This window comes from Homarus americanus, unplaced genomic scaffold (genome assembly GCF_018991925.1).
Source record: "Homarus americanus isolate GMGI-L3 unplaced genomic scaffold, GMGI_Hamer_2.0 scaffold18864, whole genome shotgun sequence".
NCBI classification, from domain to species: Eukaryota; Metazoa; Arthropoda; class Malacostraca; order Decapoda; family Nephropidae; genus Homarus; species Homarus americanus.
In genome coordinates this window covers 113324-132071 of record NW_024751043.1, presented here as the reverse complement: position 1 = coordinate 132071, position 18748 = coordinate 113324, and the positions used below count along the sequence as shown (strand labels likewise).

At 47.6% G+C, this 18748-nt stretch overlaps 2 protein-coding genes across 2 annotated transcripts in view; both read right to left on the bottom strand.

Annotated features, from left to right (window-relative positions):
- Window positions 1-16185, bottom strand: part of LOC121854529 (filaggrin-like) — a 53496-nt gene extending 37311 nt beyond the window's left edge. Inside the window, exon 1 of the mRNA XM_042349202.1 lies at window positions 16068-16185. Within this exon, the coding sequence (XP_042205136.1) occupies window positions 16068-16185 (118 nt within the window). The remainder of the gene's footprint in view (window positions 1-16067) is intronic.
- Window positions 16185-17042, bottom strand: LOC121854527 (keratin-associated protein 16-1-like). The gene has a single exon (XM_042349200.1). The coding sequence runs from the start codon at window positions 17040-17042 to the stop codon at window positions 16185-16187; it is 858 nt and encodes a 285-aa protein (XP_042205134.1).
- Window positions 17043-18748: the final 1706 nt, after the last annotated feature.

Genomic DNA, 18748 nt, shown 5'->3' with positions numbered 1-18748 from the left:
TAATATCTATTGTCTAAGTATTAATATTTTTGTACCTTACTTTATACTTATATTGTACCACTAAAACCATTATATATTGTCACGTGGATAGAGAGAAGTCACCATTGCAATAATTATATATTTGCCGACATGACATGACATGACATGACTGTATATATGTCCCCTTGTTTCACCTTAAATGCTTCCTCCCTTATCATATTTATGTATATCAACTCCAATGTATAATATGTATATACTTATAATATAAATGTAAACAATAAATAAATAACGAAGTGATAACTGTGGTAACATACTGAGATGTTCTTATTACCACCATACTATTGTACTATTCAGATGATACTAAATGTTACATAATACTTCCTTGAGATAAATGTATAGTATATATCAGGTGCCTACAAGAGAGCTCAGGTTCTCAACTGGCTCAGCCATGTTAATATTGTTATTATTATTAACTCTGTATCTGGTTTTTCTGGATCAATAAACTGTTTCAATATCAATATCCACTATCTCCTTCTCCTCTTCTCCTCTGTTTATCCTCCTACACTTGTTACTCTTCTTCTTCCTCCTCCTCCTCCATCGCCCCCTACTCCTGTCCTCCTCCACCTTTTGCCTCTATCCATAACACCACTACATCCAGCATAGACACACGAACAGACAGACAGACGGACAGACGGACAGTCACAAGGACAGGTATACTGAGAAGGCTTGTACGTATTTCTTACATTTTATTCAGATAATTGGAAAAAGTTATAGACACACAGACACACACAAGACACAGACACAGACACAGACACACACTCACCAATACATACATACACAACCCCTACCACTACACCCCTCACACAACCCTCCCCACAACTACCTCCCCCACACCCCAACACACTCTAACACACACAGACACCCCCCTACACAACCCCGTACAAACACAACCCCTCCCCAACAACACACCCACTCTCACACCCCCAACACACCCTAACACACACTCTAATGCTTTATATAAACACGCAGGATGTAACACAGATGAACCTAAAATACCCACTATGGCTCATCAATATTTCAGGGGGTCAAATCTTACTATCTGCTCTGATCACGAGAGAGAGTCGTCAGCGTTTGTCAGATCAGCAGAAAAACCCTACATGGACGAGTGACCAACCCCCATGTTCTATTGTATATGTGTATGAATATTCTGTGCTTAGGTTTAGGTTTTAGGAGGGGGGGTGTGAGTGATGGGGAGGGTGAGTGAGGGGGGTTGGGTGACAAGGGGGTGTTTGAGATAGGGGTGGGGAGGGTTAAGTAAAGGCGGGGGTGGGAGAGATATTTAATAAGGGAGTTACATAATGGAGTGTGTGTGTGTGTGTGTGTGTGTGTGTGTGTGCATATGTGTGTGGATGTAGTTCAATCATTCATCAACAAATGCACAATATAGATTAAAAAAAGAGGCAAAAAGGGGATTTATTTAACATTGTAGTATCATATAAATGAATGCGGATTTACGTAACACTGGATGATGTTAAATAAAAAATGGGATTTATTCTCGGGGATTTAACCAGTGGAAATAAATAATAACATTGAAAAAAAAATTATCTCATAAAATACAGATATTTGTTTGATGAGGTGCGGTATGTGAGAGTCGTGAGGTGAGGAGGTCGTGAGGAGGTCGTGAGGTGAGGTGAAGTAATGAGGGTCGTGAGGAGGTTATGGGGAGGTCGTGAAGAGGTCGTGAGGTGAGGTGAAGTAATGAGAGACGTGAGGAGGTTATGGGGAGGTCGTGAGGAGGTCGTGAGGTGTGGTGAAGTAATGAGAGTCGTGAGGAGGTTATGGGGAGGTCGTGAGGTAGTGAGGAAGTCGTACCTCCAATTAAAATTACGAACTTTTCCATCAATAACAAACTTTCCTTCAATAACAAACTTTCCATCAATAACAAACTTTCCTTCAATAACAAACTTTTCCATCAATAACAAACTTTCCTTCAATAACAAACTTTTCCATCAATAACAAACTTTCCTTCAATAACAAACTTTCCATCAATAACAAACTTTCCATCAACAACAAACTTTCCATCAATAACAAACTTTCCTTCAATAACAAACTTTCCATCAACAACAAACTTTCCATCAATAACAAACTTTCCCATCACTAAAAAATAACAAAATACTGAAACACACACACACACACACACACACACAAACACACACACACACACACACACACACACACACACACACACACACAACACACACACACATTAAATCAGCTCAGAATTTCCACCTTGTCGAATTCCACACCTGTTGATCATCCTCAGGTGTGTAGCAGTGTGTGTATGTGTGTGTGTCTGTCTGTCTCAGGTAAGTTTTGAGAGAAAACCGTGTGTGTGTGTGTATGAGGGGGGTGGTAGGGGGCTGAGTGTGTGTGTGTGTGTGTGTGTGTGTGTGTGTGTGTGTGTGTGTGTGTGTGTGTGTTATTGGACGGATCCTGAGGGAGGGAGGGAGGGGGAGGGAGAAAGACTGGAAGGAAGAAAGGAAGGAAGGACAGAAGGAAGGAAGGAAGGAAGGAAGGAAAGAAAGGAAGGAAGGAAGAAAGGAAGAAAGGAAGGTTTCTACAGGCACAGCCGTCATCTGCCTCCTTCCCACAGATTATTTCGCCTGACTCTCTCTCACCGCTCACATCACCTTACCTGTACTGCTTTAAGTTACTATATCGTATTTTGTTTCCAATATACATTTCATCAAGTCACTGCATACATACATACATACATACATACATACATACATACATACATACATACATACATACATACATACATACATACATACATACATACATACATACATACATACATACATACATACATTCCTTCGTATATAAAATTATCAATCATATCAACCAAAAATTTTAACACGAAATAAAAAATAAATTATGATATGCAATTCTGCCCAAGTGTAAATCTCAATCGTGTCATTGGCTTAGCGCAGAAAGGCTTAAGCCACGGAGGATGGGCGGGGGGACGGGAGGAGGGATTATAGCCCTGGGGTATGTGGACATAAGGGTGAAGATGAGGTAAGAAGAGGAAAGGGTCGTTTAAACACACCAGAGACCTTGATGAGTACTTCCCAGATGTCGCTAGAGGTGTGAGGGGGTGGAGGGGGGGGGTGGGGGGTGGGGTGGGAGGGGTGTGAGGGGAGGTGAGGGGAGGGTGTGAGGGGGTGAAGGGTGAAGGAACGGTGTGAAGAGAGGGAGGTGTGAGGAGGGAGGCGTGAAGGGTGAGGGCAGGTTTGAGGGAAGTGTGAAGGAGTGTGAGGGGGGGATGGGGATGATGTGGGGGTTAGTAAGGTGTGAGGGGTTGGAGGAAGAGTGAGGTGTGGTGAGGGGTGAAGGGGATGAGGGGGATGAGGAGGGGGGTGAGGGGGCTAATTCATTTAATTTTGCCACTTACAGCGCCTAGTTTATTGTGCACCCCATACTCATCCTGTGAGCAGTAGCGCAAAAGGATTACAGAGAAGAGTTCACAAAGGGTCAGTATAACTATCCCCGTGGTAAAGATATTATGGCATTGAAAGTTACACAGTATTTCAAATATATTCATTGTTTAGTTCTATACATAAAGGGTAACTTAACTGCGTGAGTACAGGCGTGTGAGTAATAGGTCTGGCCTCACACTTTTGTTATTCACATTTACGGGAGGTATTCAAGCACAGTGTGTGTTTGGTTCTGTACATGAGAACTGATATAGTTACCAAGTGCAAAAAAGTGGATACAATCTTGATATGTCGGCTATCTTGCCATTAGAGATGAAGTGTAGCCATTTAACACAGTCACAGTAAGGGTGAAGGGGTGTGAGGGGGTGAGGAAGGGTGAAGGGGTGGAGGGGTGAGGGGAAGGGTGTGAGGGGGGGTGAGGAAGGGAAGGGGGTGAGGGGGTGAGGGAAGGGTGAAGGGGTGTGAGGGGGTGAGGAAGGGTGAAGGGGTGTGAGGGGAGGTGAGGAAGGGTGAAGGGGTGTGAGGGGGGTGAGGAAGGGTGAAGGGGTGTGAGGGGGGGTGAGGGAAGGGTGAAGGGGTGTGAGGGGGGTGAGGGAAGGTGAAGGGGTGTGAGGGGGTGAGGGAAGGGTGAAGGGTGGAGGGGTGAGGGAAGGTGAAGGGTGTGGGGTGAGGGAAGGGTGAAGGGGTGTGAGGGGGGGTGAGGGAAGGTGAAGGGGTGTGTGAGGGGGGGTGAGGAAGGGTGAAGGGGTGTGAGGGGTGAGAGGGAAGGGTGAAGGGGTGTGAGGGGGGTGAGGGAAGGGTGAGGTGGGGGTGAGGGAAGGGTGAAGAGGCGTGAGGGGGTGAGGGAAGGGTGAAGGGGTGTGAGGGGGTGAGGGAAGGGTGAAGGGTGAGGGGGTGAGGAAGGGTGAAGGAGTGTGGAGGGGGGGGTGAGGGAAGGGTGAAGGGGTGTGAGGGGTGAGGGAAGGGTGAAGGGGTAGGGGTGAGGGAAGGGTGAGGGGTGAGGAGAGGGAGAAGGGGGGAGAGGGTGGGGAGGGATGGAGGGGTGAGGGAGGGCAAGGGGGGAGGAAGGGTGAAGGTGAGGGGGTGAGGGAAGGTGAAGGGGTGTGAGGGGGTGAGGAAGGGTGAAGGGGTGTGAGGGGGTGAGGGAAGGTGAAGGGGTGTGAGGGGGTGAGGGAAGGTGAAGGTGTGAGGGGGTGAGGAAGGGTGAAGGGTGTGAGGGGGTGAGGGAAGGGTGAAGGGGTGTGAGGGGGTGAGGAAGGGTGAAGGGGTGTGAGGGGTGAGGGAAGGGTGAAGGGGTGTGAGGGGGTGAGGGAAGGGTGAAGGGGTGTGAGGGGGTGAGGGAAGGGTGAAGGGGTGTGAGGGGGTGAGGGAAGGGTGAAGGGGTGTGAGGGGGTGAGGGAAGGTGAAGGGGTGTGTGTGAGGGGTGAGGGAAGGTGAAGGGGTGAGGGGGGGTGAGGGAAGGGTGAAGGGTGAGGGGGTGAGGAAGGGTGAAGGGGTGAGGGGGGTGAGGAAGGGTGAAGGGGTGTGGAGGGGGTGAGGGAAGGGTGAAGGGGTGTGAGGGAGTGAGGAAGGGTGAAGGGTGTGGAGGGGGGTGAGGGAAGGGTGAAGGGGTGTGAGGGGGGTGAGGGAAGGGTGAAGGGGTGTGAGGGGGTGAGGAAGGGTGAAGGGGTGTGAGGGGGGGTGAGGGAAGGGTGAAGGGGTGGAGGGGTGAGGGAAGGGTGAAGGAGTGTGAGGGGGGTGAGGGAAGGGTGAAGGGGTGAGGGGGTGAGGAAGGGTGAAGGGGTGTGAGGGGGGGTGAGGGAAGGGTGAAGGGGTGTGGAGGGGGGTGAGGGAAGGTGAAGGGGTGTGAGGGGGAGGAAGGGTGAAGGGTGTGAGGGGGTGAGGGAAGGTGAAGTGAGGGGGTGAGGGAAGGGTGAAGGGGTGAGGGGGGGTGAGGGTGAAGGGGTGAGGGGGTGAGGAAGGGTGAAGGGTGTGAGGGGGTGAGGAAGGGTGAAGGGTGAGGGGGTGAGGAAGGTGAAGGGGTGAGGGGGGTGAGGGAAGGGTGAAGGGTGTGAGGGGGGGTGAGGGAAGGGTGAAGTGAGGGGGTGAGGGAAGGGGGGTGTGGAGGGGGGGTGAGGGAAGGGTGAAGGGGTGTGAGGGGGGTGAGGGAAGTGCGAAGGGGTGTGAGGGGGGTGAGGGAAGGGTGAAGGAGTGTGGAGGGGGGGGGTGAGGGAAGGCGAAGGGTGTGAGGGGGGGTGAGGAAGGGTGAAGGGGTGTGAGGGGGTGAGGAAGGGTGAAGGGGTGAGGGGGTGAGGAAGGGTGAAGGTGTGAGGGGGTGAGGGAAGGGTGAAGGGGTGTGGGAGGGGTGAGGGAAGGGTGAAGGGGTGTGAGGGGGGGTGAGGAAGGTGAAGGGGTGTGAGGGGTGAGGGAAGGGTGAAGGAGGTGAGGGGGTGAGGGAAGGGTGAAGGGGTGTGAGGGGGGTGAGGGAAGGTGAAGGGTGTGGAGGGTGAGGGAAGGTGAAGGTGTGAGGGGGGTGAGGGAAGGGTGAAGGGGTGGGAGGGGGGGTGAGGGAAGGGTGAAGGGGTGAGGGGGTGAGGAAGGGTGAAGGGTGTGAGGGGGTGAGGGAAGGGGTGAAGGGTGTGAGGGGGGTGAGGGTGGGTGAGGGTGAAGGGGGTGAGGGGGTGAGGGAAGGGTGAAGGGGGTGTGAGGGGGGTGAGGGAAGGTGAAGGGGTGAGGGGGGTGAGGGAAGGGTGAAGGTGGAGGGGGGGTGAGGAAGGTGAAGGGGTGTGAGGGGGGTGGAGGGAAGGGTGAAGGGGTGTGGGAGGGTGAGGGAAGGGTGAAGGGGGTGTGAGGGGGGGTGAGGGAAGGGTGAAGGGGGTGTGAGGGGGGGTGAGGGAAGGTGAAGGGGTGAGGGGGTGAGGAAGGGTGAAGGGGTGTGAGGGGGGTGAGGGAAGGGTGAAGGGGTGTGGAGGGGGTGAGGGAAGGGTGAAGGGTGGAGGGGGGTGGGGGAAGGGTGAAGGGGTGTGAGGGGTGAGGAGGGAAGGTGAAGGTGTGAGGGGGGGTGAGGGAAGGTGAAGGGTGTGAGGGGGGGGTGAGGGAAGGGTGAAGTGTGAGGGGTGGGTGAGGGAAGGGTGAAGGGGTGAGGGGGGTGAGAGGGAAGGGTGAAGGGGTGAGAGGGGGGTGAGGGAAGGGTGAAGGGGTGAGGAAGGGTGAAGGGGTGTGAGGGGGTGAGGGAAGGGTGAAGGGGTGTGAGGGGGTGAGGGAGGTGAAGGGGTGTGAGGGGGTGAGGGAAGGGAAAGGGGTGAGGTGAGAAGGTGAAGGGGTGTGAGGGGTGAGGGAAGGGTGAAGGGGTGTGAGGGGGTGAGGGAAGGGTGAAGGGGTGTGAGGGGCGATGAGGGAAGGGTGAAGGGGTGTGAGGGGGTGAGAGAAGGTGAAGGGGTGTGGAGGGGGTGAGGGAAGGGTGAAGGTGTGAGGGGGGTAGGTGAGGGGGTGGTGGAGGTGATGGCGTGAAGTTAGGGTTATGTTGTATGTTAGGTTAGGTTAGGTTAGGGTTTGATAGGTTAGAGTTAGGTTAGGTTGGGTTAGGTTAGGTTTACGTATACACACATAGAACATGGGAGACTCTCGACAGATACAGGTACGGCCACGTGGACAATGCCTACCATAACGAGGCTAACATCGTACGACTCTGAACACAATCTCGTTAGTCTGACCATAACCCAAACCACCAGGTGAAGACGACCGAACACACACACACACACACACACACACACTACTATTACTACTTTGCTGTCTTTCGAATCAAGTATGACGACCATCCAGCTATGATACAATGATATGAGTTATTGAGGATGTCACCTTTTGGTGAGTTTTAGGTGACTAAAGAGGCCGATACGGGACCCGCAGCGTCGTTCATTCGTTGCACATGTGGAGGGCTGCATCCAGAGCACGGGGGGTGTCCTCGGTTGCAGTCGGCTAACCCGAAAGTATTGACACCTTCTCGTGTGTGGTGCTCCTCCAAGCGTTACGGTGTGGAATAATCTCTCTCCCAGGTGAGGGGTCTTTTTGACACTTTTTCAGTTTGTCTTAAGACTATCCTTTACTTTCAGTTGCCCACCGGCGTTACGTTTACTATTCGTTGGGGACTGTAAAGTAGCTAGCACTGGCGTTCACTGTCGTCCATGCGGGTAACATGGCCAGTCCAGCGTAGTTGTTCGTGGATAATGGTAGCTTCGGTGCTCCTACAGTTGGTGTCAGCAAGAATACTGGCATTTGTTCTCTTGTCTTCCCAGCGAACTCGGAGGATGGAACGTAGACTACGTTAGTGAAAGTTTTCAAGTGCCTTGAGGTGCCTTGAGGTGCCTCCTATATGTGATCCATGTCTTACTGCCATATATCAGGGTGGGGAGGACCACTGCTCGATATACATGCAGTTTTGTAGATAATTTCAGCTTCCTACAGCTGACGACACAATTTCGGAGTCTGCCAAAGGCTTGAGATGCACATCTGATCTCTTCATCGATGTCTGCGGTGGTGGACAGGTGGGAGCCGAGATACCGAAAGTGATGGAACATTAGAGAGGGTAGTACCGTTAAGCTGGATGGATGGTGGAGGTGTTCTGAATCAGGGCAGGTTGAAGAGAATCTGAGTCTTGCATACATTCCTCAAGGCCGAAGTGTGCATACGCGCCTGCCGTGGTGTTCAGGATCTTCTGTAGGTCGTTCAGTGTGAGCGACAAGGGTGAGGTCGTCTGCATACTGAGTTCAGTAATGGAAGCTGCCAACTTCTTTGTTGCCTGGAGTCGTCTTATGTTGAAGACCTTTCACCCGGTACTCGATGTCACCCGCCGGCTAAATTGACACTGGCAGGAGTAAGGAAGGGAGCCAAGAAAATGGAAAATAGAGTTGGTACCAGTACACACCCATGTTTAACCCCTGTTTGGATGGGGAAGAACTCAGACTGGGTGCCGTTGTACAGGACACTTTCGTCCATGCCACCGTGGAGTTGCCTCACAATGGCGATGAATTTTGGTGGGCAGCAATATCGGCTGAGGGTCCACCAGAGGGCTTCCCTGTTGACCTAGTCGAAAGCCTTGGTTAGGTCGATGAAAGCCATGTACAGGTCACGACGCTGTTCTCTGCACTTTTCCTGTACTTGGCGGGCTGCAAAGATCATGTCAGTGGTGCCAAGTGATGGTCTAAGACCACATTGGGATTCTGGGAGGAAGTTTTCTGCCTCAGGGAAAGTCTGACAGGTCTCCACTGTTCCTATAAATATTGATGATGGAGTCATCTTTAAGAGCTTGGGGGATTTCCTCCTTTTCCCATATATTTCCAAGAGAGAGTGGAGACGGCTGGTGGCAGACGTCCTCCTGCTTTATACACCTCGGCTGGGATTCCATCAGGCCCTGAGGCTTTGTTATTTTTCATCTGTTTGATGGCGGTAGCTACCTCATCCAGGGATGGAGGATAGCTGAGGTGGGTCAGCTCTGGATGCTGAGGGACCTGCTGGGTTGTCAGGACATCCACATCGGTGCTTCACATGCTTTAGTTTTAAATGGTCATTCTTTAGATTGCGAGGTTCCCGCTGGGCTGCGGCTTTCTTCTTGCGGAAGGTATCAGCTTTGGTCCGAGACCGAGGGTTGTTCTGCCAGTCAGTAAAAGCAGCACGTTTATCATCGATGAGTGCATTGATTGCCGGGTCATTTTCATCAAACCAGTCCTGGTGTATTCTTTCGATCAACCAAGGGTCTTCATGCAGGTTTTTGTCATGACAATGTTGAGAATATCCCATTCGGCGCTGGGATTTGGGTTGTTTATTGTCGGGTTGTTTATCAGCCCATGTTCGAGCTGCTCTCTGAAAGCATGTGCTACTGCTGGATCCTCCAGACGCTTAGTGTTAAAACCTCTTCTGGAGGCTTGCTGCCTTCGCCGTTTTGGGGCGACGAGAAGTGAGAGCTTGGCTCTGACAAGTCGATGATCAGTTGTCACAGTGGTCTGAGCCACGCATGGCACGGGTGATGGGGACATTTCGGCGATCTCTTTCTCTGACAATGATGTAGTTAATGAGATGCCAGTGTTTGGGTCGTGGGTGTTGCTACGAACCCTTGAACTTGTCAGTCTGCCTAAACAAGGTATTCGTGATAGTGAGGTTGTGTACAGCACACTTGTTGAGGAGGAGTAGGCTGTTGGGATTACAGTTGCCTAGTCCATTTCTCCCTATGGTTCCCTGCCAAATGTCAGCATCTCTGCCAACTCTGGCATTGAAGTCACCTAGAGCACAGCCCTGTCTTCTCTGGGGACAGAGGTTAGCATTCTGTCGAGGTCGGCGTAAAAGGCCTCCTTGATGCCATCCTCTGCATCCAGTGTTGGGGCGTATGCACTGATGAAAAAGGCATAACGTGAGTGATTTGAGTGGAGTCAAGGCGTCATGAGGCGCTCGTTGATCCCAATAGGGATTTCAGTTAGTCTGTGTAGGATGCGTTGGCGGATGGCAAAGCCAACTCCATAAATGTGGTTTCTCTCCACAGCCGGCTTACCCTTCCAGAAGGTGTAGCCAGACCCCCGTTCTGTGAGTTGGCCCTCATCTGGGAGCAGGGACTCACTAATGGCTGCTATGTCGATGTTATACCTAGCCAGCTCTTTTGCAACAAGGGCAGTTCTTCTTTCAGGACGCTCATTTGTGCCAGTATCCAGAAGAGTCCTGACATTCCATGCAGCGACCATAAGAGGTTGTATAGTTTGTTTTTGTTTGGATCTGTGATTTTAATTGTGTTTTCGACCGCATAAGGATGACCTTACTCGGTGCGGTTGCCCAGTCAGGTTGGGTTTTTAGGCAAGCTATGTTTAGGACACCTTTTCTAGCCCCCTCCCCATGTGGGGTGAGCAGAGTGCATACACACACACACACACACACATATATAAGAAGTAGAATACTGAGAAAGGTAAAAATAAAAACAACAATGAAAAACACAAGAAAACAATTAAACAAACGACAGAAATTAAAAAAAAATAAAATAAATGAAATAAAATAAAATTCACCGAAAAGTTAGAATATAAAAACACGATAACGCACCTCAAGTCACTCTGTCGCATATCCCGTTCTCGCCCGGAGCATCCCAGAACACGACATTAATTAATGACAACAACAATAACCTGGACATACCTGAGGCGTGATGCTGTGCGTGTGTGTGTCTGTCTGCCCCACGAGGAGCTGTTATGCAGTTTACCTGGAGAAGAAAAATATTTACATTTATCTGGCAAGGAAAATAAATTAAACTTCATGTTAAAGAATAAAAATTAAGTTTACTTTTGAGTCATTTGTAATTTAACTGAGAGACTAGCGTAGCCATGGTGAGAATAATTGCCGTTAATTACCCGACCTGTGGAACCTGGACTTTGGGATATAAATCCCTTGTCAACCTAATCAGGATCTTATAAAAGGAAAGTCAAGAACCATGGGTTTCAAGGGTAACAAATAACCGTTAGAGATTGACATCTCTTTACTACGAAAATAATCACAATAATTTAACTCTGACACCACTCACACAAATATTAAATAAACAGCACTGGAGTCAAACAATTACTTGAAACAAAACAATCAATACAACAAAGTACAGGTATTTCCTACGGCTGCAGATGAATACTCCTAACCAGCCAGCACGGTGGAACGTAGTGATCCGCTCTCAGGGGGAAGGTCCAGGGCAGCTTCCTCGCGCGCCGGCGTTGGTGAGCGATGTCTTGCCTCACAGGAGAGACGTCAGGGCACGGACGGTGGATAGGGCGTGGAGATGGCGATCACGTGGCAGCCGCGGCAGTAACTGGAGTAGGTGACCGGAGTTGACAGCCGAATAGTCAAGGACTGGGGAATGAGCCCACGAGCCCCAGGAACCTCAGATGAGTACACGACCAGAGTTGGAATCGAACAGCGGGGGAAGTGCAGCTGTGGTGCTGGCTGGCTAGTGTCTGATGTCTGAAGAGGCAGCAGACACCTTCTCAACTCCATAACCCCCCCATAGTGGGGCCGCGAACAAGCAAACGAGCGGCGGACAACCATCCTGCCCTCCTAACCTGACCTGACCTAACCTAACCTAACCTAACCCCTAACCTAACCCAGTCCTATCACCACCACACCTTGAGTCACTTGTAATTACTTTGAACAGGTACTGTATATTCAATGGTTATTTTTTTATGTTTATGTAGACCCAGAACACCTGACAAACTATTATTATTACATCATAAGAGGGTGGGTCAATATAACGAGTATATATAAGCCAACAGATCAACGTGGCCGATGATTGATTGTGACATCACACGAAACCCGATATTAGATCCACATTGGTTCTTACGAGTTATTAATATTTATTAAGCAATTATAATATATATATATATATATATATATATATATATATATATATATATATATATATATATATATATATATATATATATATATATATATATTACAGTTTTGAAGCTTTGTTAAACAACTAAAACAGTCTGTATTATCTCAGAATAAGCTATAAGACATTAATTTAATATCTATATTCATTATTTTAATCTTTATTTACATATGTATATACGGTTGACAATATCAAGAAAATAGTACTAAAAGATGGAAAAAATCTCTAGAATACAAGCTTAATTTAGACTCTACATTAATATATAATTCCTATATTTACATATTTATATACGACTCACAAAATCAAGATAATAGCACTGACAAATATAATAAATTTCTTTTATATAAACTTAATCTAGAATCTCACAGCGCGAGGACAGACGTGATCAAAGCCCCAGCGCTCTCTCTCTCTCTCTCTCTCTCTCTCTCTCTCTTTGACTCTAGTGTCCGAGAAAGAAAAAAAATCTATGTAATTTCCTTTTAACAATATTTTAGAATTAATCCGTTTTAGATGAAATGGAAGATAATACCTTCCTTTTTCCTTATATTTTCGTCTGTATGAGACTAGCTACCTCCTCTGTTCTCGCTTCAGTAACCTGGTTGTTTTATCAAGGGATATGATATATAAATCTCTCTATATACAAAATTAATTAAAACAACATAATCTAAACAATATATATTGTTACGCCGTCTCTTAATTTACTTAAATATCCAGGTTCTAGGCGTAACCAAACAAAAAAAGTGAAGTAAATTAAAAGGGAATAAAAATAAATAAAGTAAACCTTTAAGAATTTAATTAAATATTAACACAATAAAGAGCCTCGTAGGCTGTCACAACAAATTGATTCACCATCGAAACTTTTAAGACACAAATGATACAACATCGAAACATCAAAAGAATAATAATAAAGCATTGGATTACGTTAACACTGCATAAACATATAAAAACTAACACTGAAATTAACTAACGTGAAACACTGGAATTACAAATGTAACTAAGCAAATACTGATGGACACAAACAGAGACATAAATAGGTACTCACATAGATATACCACATTGGTGGCGACAGGAACAACACAAATAAATTAAGTATAAGTAACAAGTGACAAGTGACACTCAAAGGATGTGGACTGTATGACAAGAGGACTGAACTGACCCAAGTCAGTTGGTGGGTCCTATATAAGGTCGGCTCCGCCACGCGACCCGCCGGTGGGTCGTTTAACGATGCAGATGGTCGTTAGAGAACAAAGAATGCTGGTTACAATACTAAATAAAGAAACAAGATGGGCTTGAACAAATAATGACAGTTAAAACCTTAACAGCACAGGGTAAGGTGACTAGAATATATAATAGTAAATTTAACACATCATTACAGGAATAATATGGAACAGGGAAGGTTATATAAAAATAATAGAAAAAATACGACACGGTCGTAACAATATATATTTATTTTTTGTATATAAAATAGATTTAAAAATAAAATTGGTGTAAGACGGGTGTTGTTTAGCCTTATAACGAAAGAGTTTGATTTGACTGTAATATTTAATACGTGGTGTATGTTTACTAATCTTGTACTCGCTGTGAGAACTTGCTAGCTGATGTGTGTTGGGGTTCACTAGGGTTCGAACACCCGACATTTCCCTGAACCTGACAGATACAACACATGACACTTGACAGATAGCAATACACTCGACACTTGACAAAGGCCACCACTAGACCACATAGCACACGACACTTGACACAGAATATTACTAGACGACACATGACACTTGACACAGCACCATTAGACGACACATGACACTTGACACAGCACCATTAGACGACACATGACACTTGACACAGCACCACTAGACCACATAGCACACGACACTTGACACAGAATATTACTAGACGACACATGACACTTGACACAGCACCATTAGACGACACATGACACACGACACAGCACCATTAGACGACACATGACACTTAACACAGAACCATTAGACGACACATGACCTTGACACAGCACCATTAGACGACACATGACACACGACACAGCACCATTAGACGACGACACATGACACACGACACAGCACCATTAGACGACACATGACACACACAGCACCATTAGACGACACATGACACGACACAGCACCATTAGACGACACATGACACTTGACACAGCACCATTAGACGACACATGACACACGACACAGCACCATTAGACGACACATGACACTTGACAGTTAGACGACACATGACACACGACACAGCACCATTAGACGACACATGACACTTGACACAGCACCATTAGACGACACATGACACTTGACACAACACCATTAGACGACACATGACACACGACACAGCACCATTAGACCACACATGACACGACACAGCACCATTAGACGACACATGACACTTGACACAGCACCATTAGACCACACATCACTTGACACAGCACCATTAGACGACACATGACACTTGACGCACCATAGACCACACATCCACGAGACAGCACCATTAGACCACGACACGACACAGCACCATTAGACGACACATGACACTTGACACAGCACCATTAGACCACATATGACACTTGACACAGCACCATTAGACCACATGACACTTGACACAGCACCATTAGACCACACATCACACTTGACACAGCACCATTAGACGACACATGACACTTGACACAGCACCATTAGACCACATGACACTTGACACAGCACCATTAGACGACGACACTTGACACAGCCAGACCACACATCACCGCCGACACAGCACCATTAGACCACACATGACACACGACACAGCACCATTAGACGACACATGACACGACACAGCATCATTAGACGCATCACGACACAGCACCATTAGACGACACATGACACACGACACAGCACCATTAGACGACACATGACACGACACAGCACCATTAGACGACGACACAGCACCATTAGACGACACATGACACGACACAGCATCATTAGACGACACATGACACACGACACAGCACCATTAGACGCGACACGACACAGCACCATTAGACGACACATGACACGACACAGCACCATTAGACGACACATGACACACGACACAGCACCATTAGACGACACATGACACGACACAGCACCATTAGACGACACATGACACACGACACAGCATCATTAGACGACACATGACATGACACACCACCATTGACACATGACACGACACAGCACCATTAGACGACACATGACCCTTGACACAGCATCATTAGACGACACATGACACATGACACAGCATCATTAGACGACACATGACACACGACACAGCATCATTAGACGACACATGACACACGACACAGAACCATTAGACGACACATGACACACGACACAGCACCATTAGACGACACATGACACACGACACAGCACCATTAGACGACACATGACACGACACAGCATCATTAGACGACACATGACACACGACACAGCATCATTAGACGACACATAACACACGACACAGCATCATAAGACGACACATGACACGACACAGCACCATTAGACGACACATGACACACGACACAGCACCATTAGAACAAACATGACACATGACACAGACCACCACTAGACGACACATGACACTTGACACAGCACCACTAGACGACACATGACACACGACACTTGACACAGAACACCATTAGAACAAACATGACACATGACACAGACCACCACTAGACGACACATGACACTTGACACAGCACCACTAGACGACACATGACACACGACACTTGACACAGAACACCATTAGAACAAACATGACACATGACACAGACCACCACTAGACGACACATGACACTTGACACAGCACCATTAGACTATACATGACACGACACACGACACAGCACCATTAGACGACACATGACACGACACAGCACCATTAGACGACATATAACACACGACACAGCACCACTAGATGACACATGACACGACACAGCATCATTAGACGACACATGACACGACATAGTACCATTAGACGACATATCACACGACACAGCACCATTAGACGACACATGACACGACACAGCACCATTAGACGACACATGACACACGACACAGCACCATTAGACGACACATGACACACGACACAGCATCATTAGACCACACATGACACTTGACACAGCATCATTAGACGACACATGACACGACACAGCACCATTAGACGACACATGACACGACACGTACCATTAGACGACACATGACACGACACAGCACCATTAGACGACACATGACATGACACAGCACCATTAGACGACACATGACGACACACCATTAGACGACACATGACACGACACAGCACCATTAGACGACACATGACGACACAGCACCATTAGACGACACATGACGACACAGCACCATTAGACGACACATGACACGACACAGCATCATTAGACGACACATGACACGACGCAGCACCATTAGACGACACATGACACGACACAGCACCATTAGACGACACATGACACGACACAGTACCATTAGACGACACATGACACGACACAGCACCATTAGACGACACATGACACTTGACACAGCACCATTAGACGACACATGACACGACACAGCACCATTAGACGACATGACACGACACAGCACCATTAGACGACACATGACACGACACAGCACCATTAGACGACACATGACACGACACAGCACCATTAGACGACACATGACACGACACAGCATCATTAGACGACACATGACACGACGCAGCACCATTAGACGACACATGACACGACACAGCACCATTAGACGACACATGACACGACACAGTACCATTAGACGACACATGACACGACACAACACCATTAGACGACACATGACACTTGACACAGCACCATTAGACGACACATGACGACACAGCACCATTAGACGACACTGACACGACACAGTACCATTAGACGACACATGACACGACACAGCACCATTAGACGACACATGACACGACACAGCACCATTAGACGACACATGACACGACACAGCATCATTGGACACATGACACGACACAGCACCATTAGACGACACATGACACGACACAGCACCATTAGACGACACATGACACGACACAGCATCATTAGACGACACATGACGACACAGCACCATTAGACGACACATGACACGACACAGCACCATTAGACGACACATGACACGACACAGCATCATTAGACGACACATGACACACGACACAGCACCACTAGACGACACATGACACGACACAGCACCATTAGACGACACATGACACGACACAGCACCACTAGACGACACATGACACACGACACAGCACCATTAGACGACACATGACACGACACAGCACCACTAGACGACACATGACACGACACAGCACCATTAGACGACACATGACACGACACAGCACCACTAGAACACACATGACACACGACACATGACACACGGCACTTGACACTCGACACGACGCTTGACACATGACACACATAATCATCATCCTCCAGGTATGATAAAAGGTATGATTAACCATAAGGTGTAGCGGCACAGGTGCGTCCCCCTGATTACCACACACCGCACAGCTGATTGGTTCTTAATACACCAATAAAGGAGTGTTTACAGGGCGGCACCACGAGGAACCAAACACGTGCTGACTTCCTCCTCCTCCTCCTCCTCCTCTTACTCACTCAGTCTTCCTTTCCATTCACTCGATTGACTATACCTCATTACTCTCTCTCTCTCTCTCTCTCTCTCTCTCTCTCTCTCTCTCTCTCTCTCTCTCTCTCCCTCTCTCTCTCTGTCATTCTTCATTTTTCTGACCAGTCATGTCAAGATAAAAAGAAAAATAGACAATATATATCACCACACACACACACACACACACACACACACACACACACACACACACAGACACACACACACACACATCATTTTCCTCCAGCATCGTCACTCTCAGGCACAAGATAGTTAATGATAATGGCAGCACCTGGGGTTACCTCCCTCAGGTGACCCCTACCTCCCTCCTTCTTCCTCTCTCTCTCTCTCTCTCCCCCCCGTTATCTCCTCACATCTCCCTCCCTATTGCCTTCTCTTCCCCTCCTCACTCAATTACCAAAATGAGAAGGGATAACAAGGTGATCCGTGTGTGTGTGTGCGTGTGTGTGTATGTGTGCGTGTGTGTGTGTGTGTGGAGCAGTCAATCTCACCTTTATGTACGTATTGAAAATAATCTTGTCATCACAATCCCTTTTCACAAAACATCAATTCATTAGTCAGGGATCGAACCAGTAACCCACGGGACGGCAGGTGAGCTCTTAACCACTCACCCACCGCACACATATACGAAATAACACATAACATAACAACTGACACATATTTAACTATATATTCCACATTAATACACACCTAACCTAACCTAACCAAACCTAACCTAACTTAAGTTAACCTAACCTAATCTAACCTAACCTGACCAAACCTAACCCAATAACCCATAACCTAACCTAAGGCGAGGTCAACATATGTATACCAACATATGTATACAGGATGCATTTAGAGGTATGTATATCACTGACACATTACAAAGAAAACTTCTCTCTCATCTATCTATCTATCTAAGTATCTATCTATCTATCTATCTATCTATCTAAAGTATAAACGCCAGAACCCAAATACTACCCGGCAATGATTAATGTTCTACGTTACGATTTGTTCCGTTTATCTGTTTAGGATTAACGGATTAGGATCATGCTTATTCAGGATCAACGGACATAAACTAGAGCTCTCCAATCACATATATCCAACAGAAACATAGGATAGTAATCTAAGTATTTACGGTGAGGGACGAAAGAATTATAGATGAAGAAAGAATACCAGCGATGCCCTGATTAGCTTTTGTTATTCCCGCG

Coding starts and splice junctions, on each gene's coding strand:
- LOC121854527 (XM_042349200.1), bottom strand. CDS start 17,042: ATGCTGTGTCGTGTCATGTGTCGTCTAATGGTGCTGTGTCGTGTCATG.